Here is a 27073-nt window from a genome sequence, read left to right as displayed (position 1 = left end):
AAGGAATCCAACACTATCCAGCCAACAGGGAATTCCTGGGATAATAGTGAAGGAAGTGCTAGGGTAAGAGGTGTGAGCTGGTCCAGAAAGCAACCACTACATCATGAAGCCAAAGGATGGTATCTGTAGGATGGATGACAACCAAATAAAGCAATGGATCATTTAGGGGATGCATTTGACCACACTGAAAAAATTTAGGAAACTATTAGACAATGTAGGGGGAAAAATTAGACATAAGGAGATAGGAAAGTGAGCAAATTAAAAAAAAAAAGGCAACAGAGGTCTTGCTCTGTTGCCCAGGCTGGTCTTGAACTCCTGGGCTCAAGCAGTCCACACACCTCGGCCTCCCAAAGCGTTGGGATTACAGGGCCATTATTTATTTATTTATTTATTTATTTATTTTTATTATTATTATACTGTAAGTTTTAGGGTACATGTGCACAACGTGCAGGTTTGTTACATATGTATACATGTGCCATGTTGGTGTGCTGCACCCATTAACTCGTCATTTAGCATTAGGTATATCTCCTAATGCTATCCCTCCCCCCTCCCCTGACCCCACAACAGTCCCTGGTGTGTGATGTTCCCCTTCCTGTGTCCATGTGTTCTCATTTTTCAATTCCCACCTATGAATGAGAACATGTGGTGTTTGATTTTTAGTCCTTGCAATAGTTTGCTGAGAATGATGGTTTCCAGCTTCATCCATGTCCCCACAAAGGACATGAACTCATCATTTTTTCTGGCTGCATAGTATTCCACGGTGTATATGTGCCACATTTTCTTAATCCAGTCTATCATTGTTGGACATTTGGGTTGGTACCAAGTCTTTGCTATTGTGAATAGTGCCGCAATAAACATATGTGTGCATGTGTCTTTATAGCAGCATGATTTATAATCCTTTGGGTATATACCCAGAAATGGGATGGCTGGGTCAAATGGTATTTCTAGTCCTAGATCCCCTGTGGAAGCCACACTGACTTCCACAATGGTTGAACTAGTTTACAGTTCCCGCAACAGTGTAAAAGTGTTCCTATTTCTCCACATCCTCTCCAGCACCTGTTGTTTCCTGACTTTTTAATGATCGCCATTCTAACTGGTGTGAGATGGTATCTCATTGTGGTTTTGATTTGCATTTCTCTGATGGCCAGCGATGCTGAGCATTTTTTCATGTGTTTTTTGGCTGCATAAATGTCTTCTTTTGAGAAGTGTCTGTTCATGTCCTTTGCCCACTTTTTGATGGAGTTGTTTGTTTTTTTCTTGTAAATTTTTTGGAGTTCATTGTAGATTCTGGATATTAGCCCTTTGTCAGATGAGTAGATTGCAAAAATTTTCCCCCATTCTGTAGGTTGCCTGTTCACTCTGATGGTAGTTTCTTTTGCTGTGCAGAAGCTCTTTAGTTTAATTAGATCCCATTTGTCAATTTTGGCTTTTGTTGCCATTGCTTTTGGTGTTTTAGTCGTGAAGTCCTTGCCCATGCCTATGTCCTGAATGGTATTGCCTAGGTTTTCTTCTAGGGTTTTTATGGTTTTAGGTCTAACATTTAAGTCTTTAATCCATCTTGAATTAATTTTTGTATACGGTGTAAGGAAGGGATCCAGTTTCAGCTTTCTACATATGGCTAGCCAGTTTCCCCAGCACCATTTATTAAATAGGGAATCCTTTCCTCATTGCTTGTTTTTGTCAGGTTTGCCAAAGATCAGATATTTGTAGAAATGTGGCATTATTTCTGAAGGCTCTCTTCTGTTCCATTGGTCTATATCTCTGTTTTGGTACCAGTACCATGCTGTTTTGGTTACTGTAGCCTTGTAGTATAGTTTGAAGTCAGGTAGTGTGATGCCTCCAGCTTTGTTCTTTTGACTTAGGATTGACTTGGCAATGCAGGCTCTTTTTTGGTTCCATATGAACTTTAAAGTAGTTTTTTCCAGTTCTGTGAAGAAAGTCATTGGTAGCTTGATGGGGATGGCATTGAATCTATAAATTACCTTGGGCAGTATGGCCATTTTCACAATATTGATTCTTCCTACCCATGAGCATGGAATGTTCTTCCATTTGTTTGTATCCTCTTTTATTTCATTGAGCAGTGGTTTGTAGTTCTCCTCGAAGAGGTCCTTCACATCCCTTGTAAATTGGATTCCTAGGTATTTTATTCTGTTTGAAGCAATTGTGAATGGGCTTTCACATTTGGCTCTCTGTTTGTCTGTTATTGGTGTATAAGAGCTTGTGATTTTTGCACATTGATTTTGTATCCTGAGACTTTGCTGAAGTTGCTTATCAGCTTAAGGAGATTTTGGGCTGAGACGATGGGGTTTTCTAGGTATATAATCGTGTCATCTGCAAACAGGGACAATTTGACTTCCTCTTTTCCTAATTGAATACCCTTTATTTCCTTCTCCTGCCTGATTGCCCTGGCCAGAACTCCCAACACTATGTTGAATAGGAGTGGTGAGAGAGGGCATCACAGGGCCATTATTAACTACAGGGAAACAAAAAGCTGTTTGAGGGAGGAAGGGATGATATTGGTATAAGTGGCTCAGCTGTAAATAGTACTTAAGGACTCACAATAATATGAACACTGAATATTAACCTAGCCCCATCTTGTGATACATCTATATTCAAAAGCCAGAAAAAATATAAACATGGTGTGTGTGTGTGTGTGTGTGTGTTGCATTTAAAAGTTAAATACTCATCTTCCATAGAAGAAAGCCAATAGACAACATCTGAAATGAAGCAAATCCACACATTTCAGCATACACATATTATTTTAAAATGTGGAGTTAATTAGCACAAGAAACACTTAAAGAATTGGTGGATAATGCCTCTGAGGGATTTGGGAAAGCTGGAGCAAAATGCTTCTGTTTTTAATTATAAGGCTTGCATTTGGTTTTTAAAACTGTAAACTATCATTTTGGTAAAATGAAAATAAAACCACCATGCATAACTATTTTTTTTATGATATGTAGAATTACTAAAGGACAGCAGTGAACAAAAATGCTACTACATAGGCAAGTTTCAGAGATCAGTATCAGTCACCATGTAATCAAATGCTAGAGAACAAAATATTATTGGTCATGGCTGTCATCTTTTGAATGTTTACCCTAGCATCATTTCATTTAATGCTCACATCAACCTTTGAGATAAGTAATGTTATTACCCACATTGTATAGATGTGGTTGTGAGATGTTAAATAACAATGTAAACTTATGTAACTGACAAGTGAGCGAGGGATGGACCTGAGATTAAAACTAGAATTTATCCAGAGCTCAAAATCTTGGCCACAAGTTTACACTCCAGAGAGACTAGGAGGTTACAGGAATTTAGAGAGGGACAAGAGTTCTGAATTCACCCTCTTCTTTTTCCAGACCAAGCAGTGTGATGGATCCCAGCAGACTGCATGTTTCCTTATACTTCAAAGAAAATGTAAATCCAATGTATTTCCTATTTAATCTTACACTGGATTGAATTTTTAAAGATAATTTTATTTGAGCTTCTTTTAAACTCAGTTGCTACACATTTTTAGTCAGGCTACTTTTAGATTTGTCAGCACAAAACTTAAGACTCTGGCCTGAATCTCTATGAACAATAGTAAAAGTCCACAGTTTTCAGAGAACCTTTCTTTCTATCATATTTGATTGCCAGAGTAACCCCATGAAATAAGCACAGATAATGTCATTAATCATTTCACAGATGGGGACGTTGAGGACCATAAAAGCTAAGTGGTTACCTGGAGCCCACGTAGACAATAAATGGCTGAGCTGTGATTAGAACTCGCAACTCCCGATTCTTCCTTTGATTCTCCTCTCACTATGTACGCTGTTACCTGCTGATATCACTGCACCAAAAGGGATGCATTGCTTTTATTTCACGCCAAAGTTTATACTTTGGAAAAGCCTACTTCTTTTAGATCTTTTTCAAATGCATTCATTTCTTAAACTCGAATAAGTTTAGACAAGAAATGGACTCTTTTATAAGGAAAACCATTTTTCATTAGCCTCCCAACATTATATACATACATATATATGTATATAATGCACAAAATAAAATAGAGTAACAACTCCTAATGATTATGGTTCCTATAAAACTATAAAACTAAGACAAGTTTACAAGTTAAATATAAACACCACAAAAACAATAATAGCCAAAGAAACAATACTGATTAAAACACAATGTGACTACACTGTAGACTGCTGGGGTGTAGTGTCTCGGGGTTCATTTTAATGTGCTTTATGCCATGACTCAGTTCTCCACCACTCATCCCCTCTGCACTGGTGGGAAAATTCATTTGTCTTCTTGTTATCTATTGCTGCATAATAAATTACACCACACATTAATGGCTTAAAACAACCAGTTTATTTGGCTCAAGATTTTTTGGGTCAAGAATTCAGGAAAGACATGACTGGGTAGTTTGTCTCCAGGTAACAGCAGTTGGGACTGGGGCTAAAAGATCCACTTCTGAGATGGCTTCTTCACTCATAGGTCTGGTACCTTGGTGCTCCTTGGCTTCTCTCTCTCCCCACGGTATATCAATCTCTCCACCTGGCTTGGCCTACTCACAGCATGGAGTTCTCAGGGTAGTCACAATTCTTTAGCTTCCAAGAGGAAGGAGTGGAAGCTACCAGGTCAGGCAGGGGCTGGCTATGCCCAGAATTGGCCCAGTATCACTCCCACCACGTTCTACCAGACAAAATGTTACAGAGCCTTCACATGGGTGAAGAAATAGACTCTACCTATTGATAGAGGAGGAGCCAGGCCCTATTGCAGAAGGTCACACATGAAGAGAGATGTTCCAATCATTTTAGGACAACAGAAGCATCCCAGGGTGTATCCCACCCTTTCTCAATAGCCAGAGACTGGATGGTAGTATTGCTGCCAATACAATTATAAACATGAGTGCTGAACTTATGGGAAAGTCTCAATCCCAAGGATCACCCAGAATAATAGAATATGGGCTTTTATTCACATTTATTATTGTTTTGAATAAAAAATACACTATGCAAGGGACTTCTACTGCTCCCCAAATCCAGTTTGTCTCTCCTTCCTGAGCACATGGGAGAACCACACTTCTTAGCTTCTTTTCATTAAGACATTCATTTTGCCTAGTTCTGGCTAATGGGTGGTGAGCAGAGTGATATGTAACATTTTCAAGCTAAGGCATTTACAAGTGGGTAGAGCTTATTATGCTTTCACTTCCTCTTTCTCTTCCAGTGTCCTGGAAGTCATGTGCTAAGATAGTGGCATTTCAAGATGGTGAAACTTTCGACAGCATTATATTAATCAAATCTATCCAGCTCATGCTGGACTTGTGACTTGTAGCACAGTGAAAAGGAAACATTTGTATATTAAACCATTGGGAGTTAAAAGTTAATTTGTTACTGCAGCATAATCTAGTTTATCCTAACTAATATCTTTATTATTCACAACGTTCTGGTAGAAAACCCAAGGACTCTAGCATAACACAGTTTAAGGAACACTGTTTTAATTCACACCCATATTTTTTATGGAGTAGGGGCAGGCAAGGAAAACAAGTAGAGAACTAAGAAGATGCAAAAGGAGTAGATGACACTATCACCTTTTCTGCTTTGGCAAAGTTATAATGTATTTGTGAAATTAACATGTACTTTAGATGGAGTCATACTTCCAGCTTTGAAGTCTCAGGCATGTATTGGCAGACATTTGCACTTTCATTGTAATTCCATGATACGGATTAAAAATTAAGGAAATTTATTTCCAGACATTTGGACTTTCATTGTTATTTAATGGTAGAGATGATAAAATGAAGACAATTAGTGAAGGTTAAATGACTTGCCCATGTCACATGAATAAGTGTGAGAATAATTATTTTGGAAGCACAGATAGAAGTTCTATGATAGTTAATATTTCAGCTGTGGAGAATATGATCCTTAGCTGAATTAGACTATGTCTGAGATATCTTGACTTACTCATTTAAAGGAAATCACTTTATTAAGTTTTATAAAAATTTGATTTTGTCTACACTTGAGTGCCACCTGGCACCCTTGAAATTAACAATTACCCATTGATTATGGTTCTCTGATTAAAATTTTCATGATGAAACATCAATCAGTAGCGGGTGTGTGGACAAGTTATCAACAGAATTCAAATTGCCTCAAGGGACTGGATTGAAAACATGTTGGTCTGGTACTTTTGGTCATGTGAATGACCAAATTAGATTGTTCCATGGCAAATAAACTGATTTCTCAGACAGCCGTACACACACACAAATCAACCAGATTCAGAGTGATAGAGTTAAGCCATATAAACAGTCTTCAAATAGCCTCCCTGGTGAGACATTGTTTTTTCATTTAACCTGAATGATTTTTTGGAACTTTGGGTGCTTTAGAATTTCCTTTTAATATGGGGTCAGTGTGAAATACTCCTTAGAGTCTATATTAATAGATTCATATCACCCTGGACAGAGGGTTCTGAACTTTGTCGTTTTTCTTTGTACTATTTAACTTTTTTCTTAAGAACTGTTGAAGATATTGATGCTGATCAAAATCATAGATGACAAGAAAGTGGAAAGGAGACTGAATCCGAATCTAATACAATCTTGACAGGTCAGAATGAACTCTAATAAGATGAAAATTCAAGAAATAAATCCTTTTTAAAGGTTCCTTGTTTTAGAACCAATACCTCGATCCTTCAAGGATGGATTATGAGTGTATTTTAGAAGAACCTAGAAATTTTAGCTAACTGTAGATTCACTATTAATCAATGTGAAATCTATGACTTCCAAAAAATGCTAAAATGATTTTAAGATGCGCTAATGGAAGAATAGCTTTTAAAGTGTGGGAGATATGGGAAGTGAGCATGCAATACTACTCTGAAATAATCAGAGAAGACCTGGATGTTATAATGTATTGTTCTCCAGTAATGTTCAGAGAGGTGTAATCAGGAAGGCATGGGAAAGAAGTGCCAAATTCAGTGAAAACATCTGAAAGTTCTGAAAGAACTAAGAATGCTTACTCTAGGAAGGTCCAGGGGGCATGATAACTATTTTCAAATGTTTGAAGGGTTCTCACATGGAAGACAGATTAATTCGGCCTCAGAAAGGAGAACGTGGATTATGAACAACGCTACAAGGAAGTAGCTTTGGAATTCCCTTAAGGAAGAACTTTTATGTGGACTACCTTAGCAAATAGCGAAGTCAAGGACTAGTCATAGAGGTGTTCTATCAGGGGTCATCCTGTCCTGGGGTGTTGTAGAGTAGGTACTGCAAAATGGTAGTGCATGGAAAAATTTGTTCTGCTGATGTATTTTCTTTAGGTTGGACAGTGTGTTAAGACATTTTAATTTAATCACTAATATTTTTTAAAAGATAAAAGAATCTTTACAAAGATTGGTAGTTGCTACTTTTCTTCAAAATTGTAGATGTGGCAACCAGGGCATCCATTTTGGAGGTAACAATTAGCTGAGAATAAGAATCCGCTTCCTCCTCTTAAGAGGGTGTGTACACTTAGGTTCACCACAGTCCCCACCACTCTCTGTTGTGTTCCTCACACAGAGGAGAAGATCATTTTGCCGTTTATTCGCTTGCTTGAGTAGCTGTTTTGCTTACAACTGACCCACCTCAATTTGTAATTTATTTGCATGTCCTGTCTAGGCATCCAGCTTGTTATCCCTGTTGGACACACTGATTGACTAGGCTAAAGAATCGAATGTGTTTAGTGATCAAAGGTTTTCAAACATTATTTTTTATTTTAAGGACCCCCACTCCTTCACACCCATGATACCAGGGAAATCTTAAACCAAATCCCAATTTATAAAACATGATAGAGGAGCTATTATCTTTGAAGTGGATGAATAACCTCTATCTCATAATCTAATTTTCCCCCGAGACAAGAAATGGAATTTTAGGGTACTATTGAATTGGTTTAAACAGTACAGGGTTTGAAATTGTCTTCCATAAGTTGAGGATACCAACATATAAATGCTAGTTCTTGCAAACACTTCAGAGCATTGGTTTAAAGAAAAAGCCCTATTTCTCAGATGAAAAGAAAGACATGTAAAGGAAGGATCACAAACTGGTTAGAATTGCTGGGTTTTTAGTCTTGGCTTTGATATTAACCAGTTGGAGAGGCTTCAGGTTTGTCCCTGGAATCTCACATTTAGGACCTCAGATGGCATTTTAACGACTAACTAGTCCACACTCCTCATTGTGTAGACAAGAGAACTGAAGACTGGGGGAAACAACCGTTTGTTCAAGGAGAGCACAGTTAATTGGTGTCAGTGTAAGTACTGGAACTCAACAATGACCTCAAATTGGACTCTATCATGTTCCTTTTCTCCCTAATAGACAATTATTTGGGTCTCTTTCCACACAATACGTTTTAATTGCTTTGCTTTGCTTCTGTTGGGAGAAGAAACTTTCTCATGTTGATTCTGTAAGGTGTCCTTAAAAATTAACATTCATTAAACTATTCTTTACTTGGGATGGGCTGCTCTCCCTTTTCAGGGGGAATGGAAAATTGTTTTGTCTTACCTGTTTTCTCTCAGGCAATAAGTTCTTTATTGCTAAATGGGACATGCTCATCATAGAGAAGATGAAAAACACAATGTTTTCAGTACAGATAATGGCAAACCAATTAGATAAACTCCAGCAATCGGGTTGTTATTCAGACATGAATCTCTTTGCCTAACTGCTGTTTACTCATTTCTAGACCTGGCTGCACTGTTATCCTCTCCTGAACCCATAAGGCTTTGAAATTACTGGAAATGGCAGGAATTCAATTCCACTCATTTTCAAAATTCCCTTGGTTTGGCTTTAAGGTCGTGAAACCTGTTTGTAGATGGAGATGTGATCACAAACGTGTCAATAGGCATCAAAAAGGAAAAATAGCTAAACCAATTTTAAAATACCCAGAGAGAGTTCTAAAGAGTATTAAAAAAATTTTTTTTGAGGCGTCTCCAACTTCAAACCACTTTTGCCTCACAAAACATTATCTTAGAAATATTCAGTAGCTAGATAGACATACAATTATAACTGTTCATTTATGTCACCATTAAGGAACTTTATAGTCTCCTTAAGCTAAATATTGAATAAAATTTATTTTGAAGCAGAGGTTTGAGGAGTGAGAAATTATATTCTAGAAAAATTTTTGAATCTTAACAGGAAATTCTTTTAAAAACTCTATCTTTCTGAAATCTATGAAAATATGATCAGAATTAAGTCAACAACAACTTAGAATTTTATTTTCCTTAACTGGAGGGTAAGGTTTTTTTCTTTTTGCTTTACAGTCAAACGTGATCTTTCTCATGGCTTTTATAGTTTCTCAAAATTAAAAAGAGGTGCCCAATTCAGGTTCTTCCCTTGACACGTCAAACAGAGGCTGTTTCCTGGTAACTTCACCTGGCAGCTTGCAGAACGAGGTCTTGGCTCTGAGTTAGTGCCTAGTTGGGATTGCAGGTTTACGAGCTAGATTCTCATCTTTCTGAGTCAAATGTGACCTCCTGCTGCTTTAAAGCACACTACCCAGCCCAGACACATCAGTATCCTTTAATTTCATAAGTTCATGTGTGAACCATATATTTCAATATCCGTTGAGAAAGTGTTCGAAAAACGGATCAGAGAGGGGAAAAGTGAAGAAACATTGATACCTCTAATGAGAAATAATTATAGGGATGGCCAATTTACTATGGTAAAATGTAGACAAGCTAGAACACAATGGCTAAAGTTGGTCTTCTCTTGACCTCTGATCCTGTTTCTAGATTACTTGCTGCTTTTCTGTCTCCTTTGCTGGTCCCCAGTTATCTCCTTGACTTCTAAATCTTAGAGTACCCTAGGGCTCAGTCCCACAAATCTTCTCTTCTATATCTACACTCATTTCGTAGGTAAGCTCAACTAGTCTCCTGGCATTGAACGCTAACAATAGATGGATGCCTCTCAATTTATACCTCCAACTCTGACCTCTCTCTTAGATCCTTAAGTCCATCTGTTCATTTCACATCATCTCCACTTGGTTACTTAATACAAATCTCAAATGTTAACGGGCTTAAAACTAAACTCTTAATTCCCTAACCACTCCCCATCAACCTGCTCCTCTCACCGTCTTGTCCCTATGCATAAGTGCCATTTCATCCTATAGTAATGCAGGCCAGCAACTTAGGAGTCACCTTTGCCTTCTCGCTTCCTCTCCCATTCCTCATCTAATCCATCAGCAAATGCATCAACAAATTTGAAGACTACCTTCACAACATACTCCCAGATCTGATTTGTTTCTCACTGCCTCCACCACTTCTACACTGGCCTATGCCACTGACTTTTCTCTTCTGAAATATTGCAATTGCCTTGCATGGATCTCTCTAGTCCAGTTGTCCCTCGTCTACACCTCTACCCCATTGTCTATTATTTGCCCATAGGCAGAGAAGCCACATCTCATTCAGAGTCAATTCAAAGCTCTTTCCCTGGCTTATTATGTCACCCATGCTCTTGCTTTCTTTTTCTTCTCTGACCTCATCTCCTTCCCCACTGTCCTTGGCTCATTCCTTTGCAGCTTTACTGGCATTCTTGCTGTTCCTGGAACACACCAGGTGTGTCCTGGATTCCAGGCCTTTTCCCTTGGTGGTTCCTCTGTCTGGAGTGCCCGTTCTCCAGATATCCACATGAATACCTTCCTCATCTCCTTCAGGTCTATATTTAAATGTCACTTTCCCAGACTAGCCAACCCTGGATGCTTTTTATAAAACAGAAACACACCTCTATGGCTCTCCCTCTTCCCATACTCTGCTCTACTCATTCTCATAGCATTTTGACCACCAGTCATACAATTGCTTGGTCATCTGGTTTTTGTTTCTCTCCTTCATCGCCACTAGCATACAAGCCCCCTGGGGGGAGGACTTTGTCTTGTTCACTGTTATATTTCAGTATGCAGAAGAGTGCCCAGTATATAGTTTGGGCTTTATAACTATTTGCTGAATGAATGCTGGTTTGCTAGCCAACAACTAGAAAAGAGAGTTACATTGTGAATTTAATAAGCATACACATATAATCATTTTTGGAGGATATAATAGAGGCATTTTGGATTTATGAAGGCATTTCCTTTTGCATCTTGGGGAAGGTTGGGGAGGGAATCAGCTGAGGCAGATCAGAAGAATTTTGCCCTTCAAACATCTAAGATTTTCCCAGGAAGCCCTAAAGGTTTGCTAGCCCACCATTAGAGACTCTTCACCTTGTGAATTGTAAAGATGATACAGAGCCGCCAATTTTCTCCGTGTTAACCTTTCTCTATACCAGGGCTTGTAAGAATTCTCCCAAAGAAAGTTAAAACTCCCAAGAGATCTCTGGCTTTGCTAGCATGATGCCTCCCAGAGAGTTCCCACTTTTCTTTTAGGAAGCATGACAGCACGAACAGTACCCATCATTTAAAAATGAACATCTAGAAAAAAACAGCATGTAGAAAAAAACTAGGCTTACTCATTAGCAGCTTTCCCTGTGCCTTTCTGTAGCTGTAGTAAATAATTCTCCCCTGTTCCCCACAAATAGTTAATTATAGCACCAGCAGCAGCTCTTTGAGGCGGGAAGCCAGGCCTATCTGCAATGCCCAGAGGAGATGCTGGAAGTCCTCCCTGCAGCATTCTGAAAGCAGAGGATTAGAACAGATGAATTTTTCCCACAGGTTGGGGCATCCGTGAAGATACCTCTGCCCTACTTCTTATGCATACCTCCCCCATTGCATTTCTCCTTTTCGTGATGCTGTCAGGTAACTCAACTTGTATCACTCATGAATGGTTTACACCCGCTGACCTCTTGGCATGTTATCTAGAAAATGAATTTGGCCACAGATGGGAGGCTAGGTCAGAAACTGCTTCCCTTGGGTCTCTTGGCTTCACTATTTGGGTTCAAAATATGGTCCAGCTCATGTGCCTACAGATTCATGTTTTCCCCTCTTAGTTCAGTGCAATCTCTGGAAAAGGGCAGCAGGGGTGGGTGGGGAGCTGGATTGTGCAGGGAGAGCTCCTGATCTGGGAAGCCATGTCCACTCTTCCAGAAAGGTCAAAGATCCCAGAAAATGCCTCTTGAATCAAATGTGAATTTACAGACAAGTTCAGTGAAGTGGGCATGGCAGGTGTAATGAAAACTGTGGTGCACTCCCCAGATTTCCTCTGTAGGGCTCTCGCACATTTCCTCCAGCTGCTAAATGTGGCTCAGAGTTTCTTTCACTGAGAATTGCCTTTGGTAGCAGGACGTGATTTACCTAAGACTATGTTTCCTTTGAGGGAGTACCTATGCCAATAACTGGTCATTATGGGGGCACAAAAGCCCGGTTCCTTTGCCTCACACTGGGGTAACTCTGAAGGGCCACCCCTGTTTCTGAGTTTCCTGTAAAATTGACTGAGGCCCCTGTTGCAAGCCCATTTGCTCAGATTCTCCCTTTGCCCAGTGTTCTCTTCCTTGCTCTCCAAGAAGTCTCTGGCACACAACTCTGCATCTCAGCGTCTGTTTCTGGGAAATCCAAAATGAAGACCCCATCTTTGTTTAATTTTTCCTAGAAGAATCACACCTTAGGGAGTGAATTCTAAAGTGTGCAAAGTGGAACTTATGCATGGTTAAAATTAACTTTGAAAACTCCTTAAGGGTTAGAAACTGATATTGTGTCTCAATACATCACAAGGGTGGAATTTCCCTTTCACAGTGGAACCTGGTCGTGTCCCATTGTTCTCACAGCAGATGAAGAAGTCAGCTTGCGTCTAGGAAACATTTTGTATCAAAAGTATTATCTTTAAATGCTACAGGCTCGCCCCTAGAAAGGTGAAATGCTTCCACTGCGAGGGTCACCAGGGAACCGAGGCCAACTGCATACTCAGCTGCCTTCAGTTCAAGGCCACTCCAGGGCATAAGCAAATTGAGCAGAACAGTGAGCTCAAGTGCCACCCTTTTTATTTCCCTCTTCTTTTTCACTTTTCCATTTATAGCTGAGCTCATTGAATTCACATAAGTGACATAAACTCAGGATGTAACTTCACTTCTTTTCACCACATTATTTTTAATTGAGAAAATTCAGTGACTAATTAGTGCAAACAATTGTTTAAAGAACGACAAGTTCATAAGCAATATCAATTCTCACTTAGTTTTTACTTAAATCAGACTTCATATTGAGAGGAGTCATGAGTTTTATTTTCTTCCTATCAGTTATAGCTGTGTGGCCCCAGGGAAGTCACCTTCTCTCTCTCTGGGTCTATTTTGCCTCAATGGTAAAATTATATATTAATGCTTCAAGGTTAAGGGCTGAATCAATGTTTCCTTAAGACTCTTCCTGCTCTGTAATTGTCTTTGTGCAGAGGAGCAGGGAAAATTATGGAATACAAATCAGTGTAGAGCAGCACCACGGAGTGGTTAAGTCTCCTTACAAACCATGAGAATTTGGGGAACTCAGAATCCACCCTTTGTCCAATTTATGCTACAAGGAAATGAGAATATGAAGAAATAGCAGCCACAAATGCCCTCTAGCATAAAAAGTTCTAGAAAAATACAAAATGCTATCTTCCCTTTTGTGTTTCTCATAATATTAATAAACTTACCATGACTATGTTTCTTAATAAGTAAAATATAATCAAATCTATATGCTGTATTTTTTCCTTCAATAAAACATTTGGAAGATAAATTGGAAAATTTCTATATGTTTCTCAGAGCAGCACCTCACAACCTCAGACCTCATCCTCTTACAGTTAACAAGTATAAGGATAAAAAACAGCCTATTCTTTGGGTATAAATCCCTTAAAAAGGCACTAAAACTATCTAATTTCTATTTTTACCCAGCCCCAAGGCTGTGAGGCTCTCATGCAGTCATGGTGATGGTAAGTAGAGGTCACCTCAAATTCCATTAGTTATCCACTGGAGGAAGGTGTGGTCAAGACAAAAGAGGGGGAAGAGATTTTTCTCCATGACATTTTCAGTTTGAAAGTAGACTTTCCAGCATTTTGGGAGGCCAAGGCGGGTGGATCACCTGATGTCAGGAGTTCAAGACCAGCCTGGCCAACATGGTGAAACCGTGTCTCTACTAAAAATACAAAAATTAGCCAGGTGTGGTGTTGCACACCTGTAATCCCAGCTATTCAGGAGGCTGAGGCACGAGAATCACTTGAACCCAGGAGGCGGAGCTTGCAGTGAGCCGAGATCATGCCACTGCACTCCAGCCCGGGCAACAGAGTGAGACTCTTATCTCAGGAAAAAAAAAAAAAAAAAGAAAGAAAGAAAAGAAAATAGACTTTCCAAAAGGCAACAGCATTTTCCCTGCTCTTCCCTTTTAATTTGTAATAAATAATCAAATAGTTAACTACTATGATAGAAAGGAAAGAAGAGTTTGGCCACAATACACAAAATCATATAAATCATGTCCAGTTAATTTTAACGAATAGGAAACTTTTCTTTTGCTCCAGTGGTATTATGAGATTTCTGAAGTGATTATATTATCCAGTGAAGCTAACTTTTGTGGGTTATTGGCAGTATCTTGAAAACTCCACAGATATATTCAAGAATAGACCCTTAAAGACCAAAAACAGATCACTACCAGAACGTGTGGCTGCCTTTTACGGTTATTAAACATGTGGATACATTTGGATAAGAAAGAAGCTAGAAAGATACAGTTTCCAAATATAGAACACAAAGGAAATATCATCCATTCTTTGAGATGAGAGAAGCAAGGAGTTTTTATTGGACTGATAGAAGTTTCTGACTTGTAAAACTGAGACATGTTTAAAAATGAGGAATAATTGTATGGTCTCGTAAAATTGCTTAGTAAAGGAAATAAATGTTTTTAATTCTCAAATCAAATATAATCTCTCTCAAGAAATGAAGTTCAGGTTTTTTTTTTTAAATTATTTTGCTTCCATAAGACTAGTGTGTGTTACTCATAGAATTATGAGTCCTTCATGTTTTTAAAATATATTTCACTTTAATATTCTATTTCAGATGTGCAAGTATGGTTTGACAGAGCTGGGAAGCAAATATTATCTTAAATAAATCTACTCTTCAGAAGCTTTTCAAGTACTTGTAGAATATATGAGGTTTTGATATGTTGACCAGGGACTGAAGATAGGTTTGGCTTTAAGATTTGTTGGTGTTGTTCTAGCTAATGTTTAACAAATCTTACAGAGCTTTTGGGCATGAAATATTTGTTTTTGACCCTGATGTTGAGAAGGTATTTTTAGTTTCATTATTTCATTCCAGTGTTGAATTGATTTATTACCTCTTCAAATTATTTTCATTATCAAAACCTTCCAGACACGTTGTCCTGCTTTGGTGCCTGTACCACGACTGTGAATATGATTAGGAGAAAGGCAGATTGGGCTTTGGAAATTAAAAACTGGTTCTTCATGGGATTCTTTGTGATAAAACTTGGAAGTAATGAAACAGTCATTGGTTTCTGTTATCCACAATTAAGAATGTATATAAAAGAGGTGCTAGGGAGAAGACTATATAGTACTTTTATTTCCTAATGGAGACAAATTTCAGGGTATGGAGGAAAATATAAGATGAGAAAGGCAGTACTATTCCATGTATTAAAACCCTGAAGAAAAAATGATAATCATTCATTCATTTGACATGCTCAGTCATTTCCTGAACATCTAATATATACTCAGAACAGCACTGTGCAAAGATATTACAGAAATAAACAAGACACAACTTTTGCTTTTTAGCATCTAAATGATGATACTCGGCAGTCAGCTAATCTTTTAGCAGGAAGAATTGGAAAGAGAAGAGAACCTCTTTAACACAGTCTACATCAGAATCTGTTTTCTTAGCTATTGTCTGCATATTGATGAACAAAGATGAACATACGGAAAGTAGCACTTTAGCTCTTTCTAGTCTTTTTTTTCCTGTTTTCTTTTACACGTAAAAATTAGTTGTTACACGAGAGACAAACATCATTGAAGTTTCTGGTCTGAAGTCGGAAAAAGCCAAAAAGTACCTTGGGTTTCTACCTTTTTCTTTTTTGTTTCTTGGGTTGGTAGCAGAGCTTGGAGGTTTCTTTGGTCAAAAAGCTACCTCAGTAGATGAAGCTCTGAAAGCGAGTAGCAGCTCAGACCAACCTCCCTGGGCTTTGTGTTCCTTACCACAAGCCTGTAGACAGTGAGTGAGAGAGGCTGGGAAGTGGTGCAGGTAGAGGAAGGAGAAGGAAACTGGGGGCTGGAGCTGCAACCGTAGTTAACATTAGTAGTTCTAGGAGACAGTACATTTCAGGGAATGATAAAACAACTTACTCTTAAACTCTGTGTTTATAAAGCATAACTTGCAACATCTATGTAAGACATAAAAGCCTGGACCTCCTTCTGGCTACTTGGTCTTTCCCCTTTTCTTTCTATACTCTCATTTACTTTTCTTTTTGCAACCTGTTTGAAAGTGTTTGAGAACCCCCAAATTGGGGTATTCCTACACTATACTTATTTACCCTTTTGTTTAGCAGCTATAAACCCACAAGGCAGAATCTTTAGTTTACTATCCTTGCACTGTTCATAGTCAATGATTTTTGTTTCAGAATAGTTGCCACTCTATTTTTCTATCACCAGATGCCAAAATTAGACAACCACAAGAACATCATGCAGGAAAGACTCAGACCTTAATCTAATATTTTGGAAAAAGGCAGTCATCATTAGCAGTTTTTTGTCATTTTTTAAAAAATTATGAGATTTTTGTGCTTTATTTCTTTTCCTAGAATGAGTTTATTATTGACAACATCCCCAGCGTTTAACCTTGATGACAAGATAGGGAAAAGATATAGGAAACTTGGTCTTCTTTAGTTTTTCTGCTATTTTCTGTTGGTCTTCATGGGCAGGGCAGATGGTTACAACTACCAGATAGAGACAATTGGCTACCTGGGTCCTTATAATAGATAATGAAGGGGAAATAGGCAACCCTTTTTGTGATAATAGATAATATTTTGAAGAGAAAGACAAATGATTAGAATCACCAGTGCCTGATCTCTTCTTTTTATTACCCAATTAGTCCCATTTTATATTTTAAAAGTGTCACTGTACGCTTCAAGAATCAGCATTTCAGAGATCATATGTGTTAGAATGAGAAAAGCTCAGACCAGTGATGCTAAATAGTTTCTCTGACCAAACAGGGACTTTTGAGTTCTACTGTGCCTCAGTTCTCTTTCCCAGCCCAAGTCTTTTAAATATCTCTTTCATTCTGCCCCCAGTTTATATGTTTCTGGGTAATCTTGGAGCAACGCCTTTAATCATGGAAGAAACGTAGCCAATGGGACTTTTAAGAAAATACGTAACAAAAAAGGAAAACAATTGGCCATAAATGGCAAGGTTATGGCATAGGGTTGAAGTGTAGGGAAGATCAATGTCACGGTGCACCAGAGTGATCTTTGTCTACTGGTGCCCACCTTGGGTTCAGGGCAAGATCCTTGTCCATATGGCTGCCCAAGGGTATCCCCAGGCAATGAATTGGTATAGCCAAGGCCAAGGTTGTTATCACATAGAGTAGAGAGCTTCTCCCTTAGGTCTTGGTGCCAGCTTCTATGACAGATCCTTTAAGAATACTTGGCCTTGGCTGGCAGCACAGGCAGCTTAATTGTTACTGCAAAAGTAAAGTTAAAGTGGCCTCCCAGAGCAGAAAGTCCTCTTTAGGGAAGGTGGGAACTCTTGAGAAGTTAAAGAAAAAATTGCCTGTGGCCTGTCATTTGGCGATCTGCTGAGAGACTGTTTTATCTGAATTCCTAATTGAAGCCCAAATTAAACCCAGGGAAATGCTCACATGAAAAGCCCCACAAGAATGAGTTTTCAGATTCTATCAGCTCAAAAGAAATCTCCTGTGAAAATCCTTAACTCAGACATCTGACACGGTTTTCATCAGCTGGTCCCTGAGAGTCCTGAGAAAGAGGTTACGCTGCCTTCAGTGTACAGAGAGCAACTTGTCTGAGTTATTGCATACTTTGCTTCTTAGTGATTCGTGTAACAGAAATCAGAATCTACCCAATTGGATGAGTGTGTAGGTATGGGGGATGGTGGAAAATATGATTACTAAAGGTCCTATTCTGAAAGGCAAGAAGTGGGAACACTGGGAGAGAAGCCACTTTGTTGCTAAGATGATACGTTTGATTGGGGGAAAGTTGAATTTGAGCCATGACAGGGAGTAGAAAATGGGACCTGGAGTCCAAGAGTAAGGTAAAGATTGAAGATTTAAAAAATGGGGATGATGAACATCAAGTAGGCGGCTGAGACATGAAGGCAAATTAGATCAGTGCTAGAAAATATAGGATAAAAAGAAAGGCTGAGATAGTCTCATGGCCACAGTCATGCATGGATACTGAGAAGTCCACTGCCTGCTGTGAGCTGCTCACTAACTGGCTCTCTCATTCTTCCTGTTCACAACGTGGGGCATGGCAACGTCCTCTGGGCATGTGGATTCACCAATAGAAACCTTCCATAAAATGGCTTATTAAACTGCTTGTTGTCTTCCCATCCATCACAGGCTGAAACATGTTCCCAGGCAACCCGAAGTCCTCACCCAATAATAACTCAGGAGAAGATAGCCAGTAAAAGAGTGGTATCTCAATTTCCTCTTCCTCCAGTCATACAAAGGGGACTGTGATTATTTATTATGCAGAGATAGAGGAGCAGAGAGTCCCTGGTACGACTCTGCAAAGCATTCATTTGCCCTATCATAGTACATTAAGTGCCTTTACTTCAAAATCCCCTGCCAGCCCCTCCATACCCCCTTGGTGGGCTCAGCTGTGGCAGCAGAGATTGGGAGGCAGGTTTCTGGGGAAAACTCACCCTGGGGTCTCTCTCCAGCTGCTGCTTGTGGTGTAGGCTGCGTCTTCTCTTGGCCTTTGCAAGGCCATTGTGATAAAAGTGGTACAGACCTTCAGCAAAGGGAAGCTGTGGAGAGTCAAGCAGACACAGGCATAGTTAGCTTCTGGGGTTGGCCCAGGGACAGGGACACCAAAGCTGGGGCTGCTTGCAGGGGCTCCATGGGGTAGGGAAGTATGCAAGGAAACCACTGGCAACTCTCCTGTAAGACCTGGTCCTCTATTTGCCTATCAATGTCCTCCTTCCCTTCTCCTTGCCTTTGTTCATGTGGTGTCCACTCTCCTCCTGCTCCCCAAATACCTTCTATTCTTTCCCCCATTTTTTAACTTTCTGCACATCCTTTGATTCCCTTTCCTTTTCCATGGAGACTTGCCTTTACATTCACACCCGCATCAGATTCTCCTTGCCTTCCTTGGTCTAGTGTGCATACTCCAGGTATCACTTGGTTGCTCCAGAATTATGCTGTGATGTTTTGTAGTCATGTCTTCATAGCTGTCTGTGACAGACCTTCAACTGTCTGTCTGTGTCTTGGGCTTTTTCTGTGACCCCTTGGTGCCTTTTATCAGGCTGAGCACAGTGTGAACATCTAAATTTAGTAAATACCAGTTGGATGGCAGGTCTGGTTTCCCTCTACCTTCCTATCTGAAGGATCCTTGAAATCAGGTCAGAACCAGTCAGAGAAGTCATAGTAATGAGAGTTTGTCTTTGGCACAGGGCCGTAAGAGTCTTGGAGAACCTAAATAGGCCAGTCATTCATTCCATGATTCAAGGTAACTTGGTGGGAAGAGCTTTGACCTGGGAGTTTGGAGGCCTGGATGTGGCTCAGGTCTTTTACCATCAGTATGATTGTGGGCAAGTGGTTTCCTCTCTGGGCATCTTTTCCCCTTCTGTATAAATACAGGGACTTGAAGTTCCCAGATCTCTCCTTTTTCTCCACATGTCTTCATGTTGATGAAGACATGCTGTTTGCAGTTCTTAACCTGATTAATTAATTTAATTGAATGCTTACAAATTATAGACAAATAATGTAAATATGTACTTTTTTTTTGGAAATAGGACACATGATTTCATCGATTCTCAAAAGAGTCCCTAAATCAAAAAGCATTCCACTACTCAAAGTATTTGCTTTTGAAAGTTTTGGTGTGTGTGTTGCCATCCAGTGTTTGGAAGAAAAGGGAAGCAGATGTGGTTGATTTGATAGAAAAGTTTTCTAACATAGGTGGGGCCAATTTGAGATTTTTAGATCACATAGAACCCCAGTGTGGCTCAAATATTTCTTAAAGAATATTTATTATTATTATTTTATTTTTAATATAAAGGAAATATAGAGTAAATTTAGAAAACCGAAAAACACAAATAACAAAGTAAAAATTCTTCATGTTTTCTTTTTTGGCAGTATTGGAGTTAGGTTACCTTTTTGTTTTCTTCCTCTAGGCCTACCTACTTGTAAGAGCAAATGATTATTTCCTTAATAGTCAAATGAGTGAGTTTTAGATCTTCTTCTTTGCTTAAACACACACACGCACACGCACACACACACACACACACACACACTACATATTATGCAAAGTGGTTCTTCTCTTGTCACTCAGATGCTATCACAGACTTCCACTTACTACCTCCTTTTTTCAAACTTTTATTTTGGGTTTGGGGGTACATGTGAAGGCTTGTTACACAGGTAAACAGGTGTCATGGGGTTTATGGTACATATTACTTCATCACCCAGACTACTTTCTTCTTTTGAATGGCTGCATATTATTCCATTACATGGGATATACCATGACTTATTTAGCCTTTCCATTATTGATGCGTATTAAGATGCTTCCATTTTTTTTTTTACATTCAAAGATAATGCTGTGTGTTGGGGTGGGGGAACTTCAGGTATGATAGAATAAGAAACTTCAAAAATCTACCGTTACAGAAAAGCAAATAGAACTCTGAAAAAAATTGCCAAATCAACTTATTCAGAACACAGGAAATTAACAAGAGGTTTGCGGCAACCCAAAGGGTGTTTATTCAACAAAAAAGTTGAATCTCAGTGATAATGGCAAACTCTGTGCTGTTTTAGATTGCCCTATGACCATCGTCTTCTTCATAGCTCTGCAGCATCTTTGAACACTAACATCCTCACAATCACAGCAGCTTTGAAAACCAGTAGCCAAATAGATAGTAGAGGGTGCAGACTGGGTTTAGAGTTATTTAAAAAGCTCCATCCCTAAATAATTGCCTGGAAGCTATCTGGAAAAGTTCCATTTATAGGATTTATTGTTATTTGATCTGTCCCAGGGTTTGCTCAGTTGGAAAAGCCCTACTCCCCAGGGAATTTGTCAAAAATAATCAGTGGCAAATTTTTAAGGTTGCAATTTCCTGAAGTAGCAATATGAACTGGGGCAAATAAAAGGCTGGACAAAAACCTTTGTAAAAGAATCTAGGGAATAAGATGTCCATAGAAGGCTTTACAAAGCTCTAATATATTCCTGGACACTTAGAAGGCCATACACATGGGCAGAGCTGTACACACAACCAGGAAATATCTAAGAAGGCCCTAAGTGCTCACCTTTAGTTGACTTGATGTCTCTTTAAAAACAGGAGGTGAAGGCCATAGCAGAGTTTCAAACTGCCTGCTTGAGAGTTGAGGATATGTCCCAATATACACAACAGAGCCCCTCAGCAAAGGGTAAAAACAAAAACAAAGCCTTATTGATTCAAGGTCTTTAAGAAAACCTCTGTCCTGTCATTGGCTAACTATTAAGTTAACCAAGCAGATTCAATAGCACATTATAGAAATTACAGACTTTACAGAATTAGTCCAGAAAGACATTAAATAAACAAATAGTGATAAACATATGTGTGCATGTATCTTTAGAGTAGAATGATTTATAATCCTTTGGGTATATACCCAGTAATGGGATTGCTGGGTCAAAAGGTATTTCTGGTTCTAGATCCTTGAGGAATCACCACACCATCTTCCACAATGGTTGAACTAATTTACACTCCCACCAACAGTGTAAAAGCATTCCTATTTCTCCACATCCTCTCCAGCATCTGTTATTTCCTGGCTTTTTAATGATCGCCATTCTCACTGGCGTGAGATGGTATCTCATTGTGGTTTTGATTTGCACTTCCCTAATGACCAGTGATGGTGTGGTTTTTTTCATATGTTTGTTGGCTGCATAAGTATCTTCTTTTGAGAAGTGTCTGTTCATATCCTTTGCTCACTCTTTGATGTTTTTTTTTCTTGTAAATTTATTTAAGTTCCACAATAGCAAAGACTTGGAACCAACTCAAATGCCCATCAATGATAGACTGGATAAAGAAAATGTGGCATATATACACCATGGAATACTATGCAGCCATAAAAAAGGATGAGTTCATGTCCTTTGCAGGGACATGGATGAAGCAGGAAACCATCATTCTCAGTCAACTAACACAGGAACAAAAAGCCAAGCACTGCATGTTTTTACACATAAGTGGAAGTTGAACAATGAGAACACATGGAAACAGAAAGGGGAACATCACACACTGGGGCCGGTGGGGTTGCGGAGCTAGGGGAGGGATAGCATTAGGAGAAATACCTAATGTAGATGACGGGTTGATGGGTGCAGCAAACCACCATGGCACGTGTATACCTATGTAACAAACCTCCACGTTCTGCACATGTATCCCAGAACTTAAAGTGTATTTAAAAAAAGAAAAAAGAAAAAAAAAAAAACGGAGGTGGGGGTGAGGGAAAACAAATAGCAATAGTAAAAACAACAAAACCTAGAAACAACAACAAACAACCTGGGGAGAGGTAACTCTGGTTTCCAAACTGTCATATTATAGTATTTAAAATGTCAAATTTTCAAGAAAAATTGTGAGACACAAAAAGAAATAAGAACATATGCTCCACACATAGAGGAAAAAATAATAAAAACTCTCTGAGGAAGCCCAGATGTTGGACTTATTAGACAAAGACTAAACTACATAACTATAAATATTCACATTATATTATATATAGATATAACTATACCCAGACATATGTTCAAAGAAACCATATCTAAAGAACTAAAGGAAAGCGTGAGAATGGTGAATCATCAAATAAAGAATATCAATAAAGAGATAAAAATAATAAGAAGAAAGAACCAAACAGAAATTCTGGAGCTAAAAAGTACAGTAACAGAATTTAAAAGTTTACCAGAGAGCCTCAATAGCAGTAAAGAGATTGAATTAGTAATTTTAAAACTTTCTGCAAAATAAATACTGATTAATTCTACTAATCCTGATTAATTCTACTAATGTTTAAATAAATAATTCCAGTCCTTCAGAAACTCTTCCAAAAAATGGAAGAGGAAGAATCACTTCCCAACTCATTCATTGACGCCTGTGTCACCCTGACATGAAGAAAAGACAGAGATATCACAAGAAAAGAAAACTACAGACTGTGATCCCTTACAAATATGGCAATAAAATGCTCATCAAAATAGTAGCAAACTGAATCCAGTCACATATAAAAAGGATTTTCATCATAACCAAGTAGGATTTACCCCAGGAATGCAAAGTTGTTTTAACATCTGAAAATCAATTACTGTAATAACTATATCAATAGAATAAATAACAAAAACCACATGAACATCCCAATGCAGAAAAACATGTGACAAAATACAGCATTCTTTTATAATAACTATGTTTTAAAAAATTAGGAATGAAGGCTGGATGCAGTGGCTCACGCCTGTAATCCCAGCACTTTGGGAGGCTGAGGCGGGCAGATATCAAGGTCAGGAGATCAAGACCTTCCTGGCTAACATGGTGAAACCTCGTCTCTACTAAAAATACAAAAAAATTAGCTGGGCATGGTGGCGGGCTCCTGTAGTCCCAGCTACTAAGGAGGCTGAGGCAGGAGAATGGCATGAACCTGGGAGGCAGAGCTTGCAGTAAGCCGAGATTGTGCCACTGCACTCCAGCCTGGATGACAGAGCGAGACTCCGTCTCAAAAAAAAAAAAAAAAAAAAAAAAAAAAAAAAATTAGGAATGAAAGGGAACTTTCTCAATCTGATAAATCTATCTATGAAAAACCCACAGCTAACACCATACTTAATGGTGAAGGCTGAATGCTTTTCTTAAGATCAGAACAAGACAAAGTTATCTGCTCTTGCCACTTCTATTCAAGAGTGTACTGGAGATTTTAGCTAATGCCATCAGGCAAGATAAAGAAATAAAGACATCAAGATTGGAAAGAAAGAAGAAAAACTATCTCTATTTGCAGAAGACATATCTTGTACATAGAAATTTATAATGAATCCAGAAAAATTATTAGAATTGACAAAAGAGTCAGCAAGGTTGCAGAATATAAGATTAACATGCAAAATCAATTATATTTCTATACACAAGCAATGAACAATCCAAGCATAAAGTTAAGAATACAAATTGATTGAAAATAATATCAAATAAGTAAAATACTGGGGAATAAATTTAACAAAAGAAGTGCAAGGTGTATACACTGAAAAGTACAAAACATCACTGAAAGAAATTAAAGATCTAAATAAATGGAAAAGCATCTCATGTTCACAAATTTTTTAAAATGGCAATGCTCCCTAACTTATCTGTAAATTCTATACAATTACTTTCAAAATCTCAGCTGTTATTTTTGCTTATCCTAAAGTTCAAATGTAAACTCAAAAGACCAAGAATAGCCAAAATAATCTTAATAAAGAAGAACAAAGTTGGAAGACTCACATTTTTCAATTTCAACGCTTCTTCAAAGCTAAAGTAATCAAAGTAGTATGGTACTGGCATAGGAGAGACATATAGTAGTTTAATGGAATAAAACTGAATCCAAAAATAATTTATGATAATCAACTTATGGTCAATTGATTTTCAACATAGATGCTAGAACAATTCAATGAGAATGAATAGTCTGTTCAAGCAGTTTTGTGCTTGGACAATTAGATATTCACATGAAAAAAATGAATTTGGAGTCCTATCTCATACCACATGCAAAATTTAACTCAAAATGATTTGTAGTCCCAAATGTAAGAGCTAATATTATACAACTCTTAGGATAAAACATATAAATAAATCTTCATGGCTTTAGGTTAGGCAATGCTTTCTTAGATACAACACCAAAAGTATAAAAACATAAATTGTACTTCATTAAAATTAAGAATGTTTGTACTTCAAAAGAAATAATGAAGGAAATGAAAAGACAACCCACAGATTGGAGAAAAATTTTGAAAATCGTATCTCTGATAAGGATCTTGCACAGGAATGTTTTAAAAATGTTTACAATTCAACAATAAATTCAAGAAATCCAATTAAAAAATGTGCAAATTCGAGGAATCATTTCTTCAAAGAAGAAGTAAAAATGGCCTGCAAACATACAGAAAGATGTTCAACCTTATTAGACATCAGAGAATGCAAGTTAAAACCATGAGATATCACTTTACACACACTAGAATGGGTAAAATCAACCCCTGCCCAACTGCACCCAAACCAGCAAGTGTTGACCTGGATAGGGAGGAATTTGAACCCTCATACACTGTTGGTGGGATAGTAAAATGGTACAGCCTATTTGGAAAGCTCTTTGGCAGTTACTTAAAATGTTAAACATATAGACTTATCATATGACCCAGCAATTCCATGTACGGGTGCATATAAGAGAAATGAAAACATACCTCTACACAAATTCTTGTATACAAATGTTCATAGCAACATTATTCATGATAGCGAAAAACTAGAAACAACCCACATTTCTATCAATTGATAAAACAGTAAACAAAATGATATATATGTACAATGGAATATTATTTCTAAATGGAAAGGAATTAAGCAATAACACATGGTAAAAACACGGATGAACCTTGAAAACTTAATGCTAAGTTAAAGAAGGCAGATAGCAAGGTCATATATTGTATCACTTCCTTTATATGAAATGTCCAGAATAGACAAATCTATAGAGCTGGAAATTAGATTAGTGGTTGCCTGGGGCTGAGAGGGAACAGAAATGAAGAGTGATTGTTAATGGTCCAGGATTTATTTTAAGGGTGGTAAAAATATTCTAAAATTAGATATTGGTAATGATTGCACAACTTTGCAACTATACTAAAGATCATTGAATTGCAAATTTTTAGAGGATAAATTTTATGGCATGTGGCATGTGAACTATATCTTAATCAATTTGCTATTAAAAATGCTATAATGAACAGCTTTGTGATTATCACTGTTTGTATAGATGAGAGTTTTCCTGTAGGATATATCCTAGGAATTCAATCTCTAAGTCATAGATTATGAACATTTATCATTTTGATAGATACTTCAGAAAAGTTTCCCTATAAGGTTGTATATTCCAAGATTCACCGAAAAGTAAATAAGAATAAAAATATCCATTTTCCCATTCTCTAAGTAACACTGGATTGGTATTTATTAATGATATTTTAACTGTAGCCAATTTATAGGCAAAATGTGTCATCTTATTTGAATATTTTTAATTGTTTTGAAAGTTTGAGCATCTTATCATATGTTTATTGACATTTTAGTTTCTTCTCTTTTGTGCATTTTTCTATTGCGTATTTTTGTGTTCCTTGTCATAAGCCAGGCACTGTGTTTGGTGCTGGAGAGACAAAGGTAATGATGATATGGTCTCAGCCTACGAATAGCTCACAATTCACAGGGAAGGAAGATTTGCACACAGCAATCTATTAATAGTACTCTGTGGTGGAGTGGTTTAAGAAAATGAGTTCTGAAGCCAGATTGCCTTGGTTTAAATTCTCGCTCTTCCTCGTAACGGCGATATGACCTTTGGCAAGTTAGTTAACCCTCGTGGGCCTCAGGTTTTTTACTTATAAAATGTTTTTGTTATGGGAATTAAGTGAGATAATGCATGAAAAGTGCTTGGAATAATATGTTGCACTGAAGCATAACTTACTCTTTTTATTGTTAGAATAGAATGTGCTGTAGCAGAGTTATAGACAAGCTGCTGTGGGAACCCAAAGGAGAGATTATTTCAATCAGAGGGATACTTGGGGAATGTTTCTTAGACTTTTTGGAGAAAGGGAAGGGCATTCAGCTTAAGAGACTCTTTTCCACTTTTGTTAAAAATTATATTTTTCTAGTGTTTTAATTTTGAAGAGAGTGGCTGTTTAAAGCCACAGCTTTTTTTTTTTTTTTTTTAACACTCCTCATATCAAGAAATGAGGTCCATGATTCCAGCCCTTGTATCTGGGGAACATGATGACTTTAATTACGAGTATGGTGGAAGTGATGCCATGTGACTTCTGAATCTAAGTCATAAGAGGCCATTTGACTTGTGCCTTGT

General features: G+C 38.0%; 1 protein-coding gene across 1 annotated transcript in view; it reads right to left on the bottom strand.

Annotated features, from left to right (window-relative positions):
* PCSK2 (proprotein convertase subtilisin/kexin type 2) overlaps window positions 1-27073 on the bottom strand; it is a 264982-nt gene that overhangs the window by 212995 nt on the left and 24914 nt on the right. Inside the window, exon 2 of the mRNA XM_054468136.2 lies at window positions 18745-18849. Within this exon, the coding sequence (XP_054324111.1) occupies window positions 18745-18849 (105 nt within the window). The remainder of the gene's footprint in view (window positions 1-18744; window positions 18850-27073) is intronic.

Source organism: Pongo pygmaeus, chromosome 21 (genome assembly GCF_028885625.2).
Source record: "Pongo pygmaeus isolate AG05252 chromosome 21, NHGRI_mPonPyg2-v2.0_pri, whole genome shotgun sequence".
NCBI classification, from domain to species: domain Eukaryota; kingdom Metazoa; phylum Chordata; class Mammalia; order Primates; family Hominidae; genus Pongo; species Pongo pygmaeus.
Note: the sequence above shows the minus strand (reverse complement) of the source record. Positions and strands in the feature narration are given on the sequence as shown.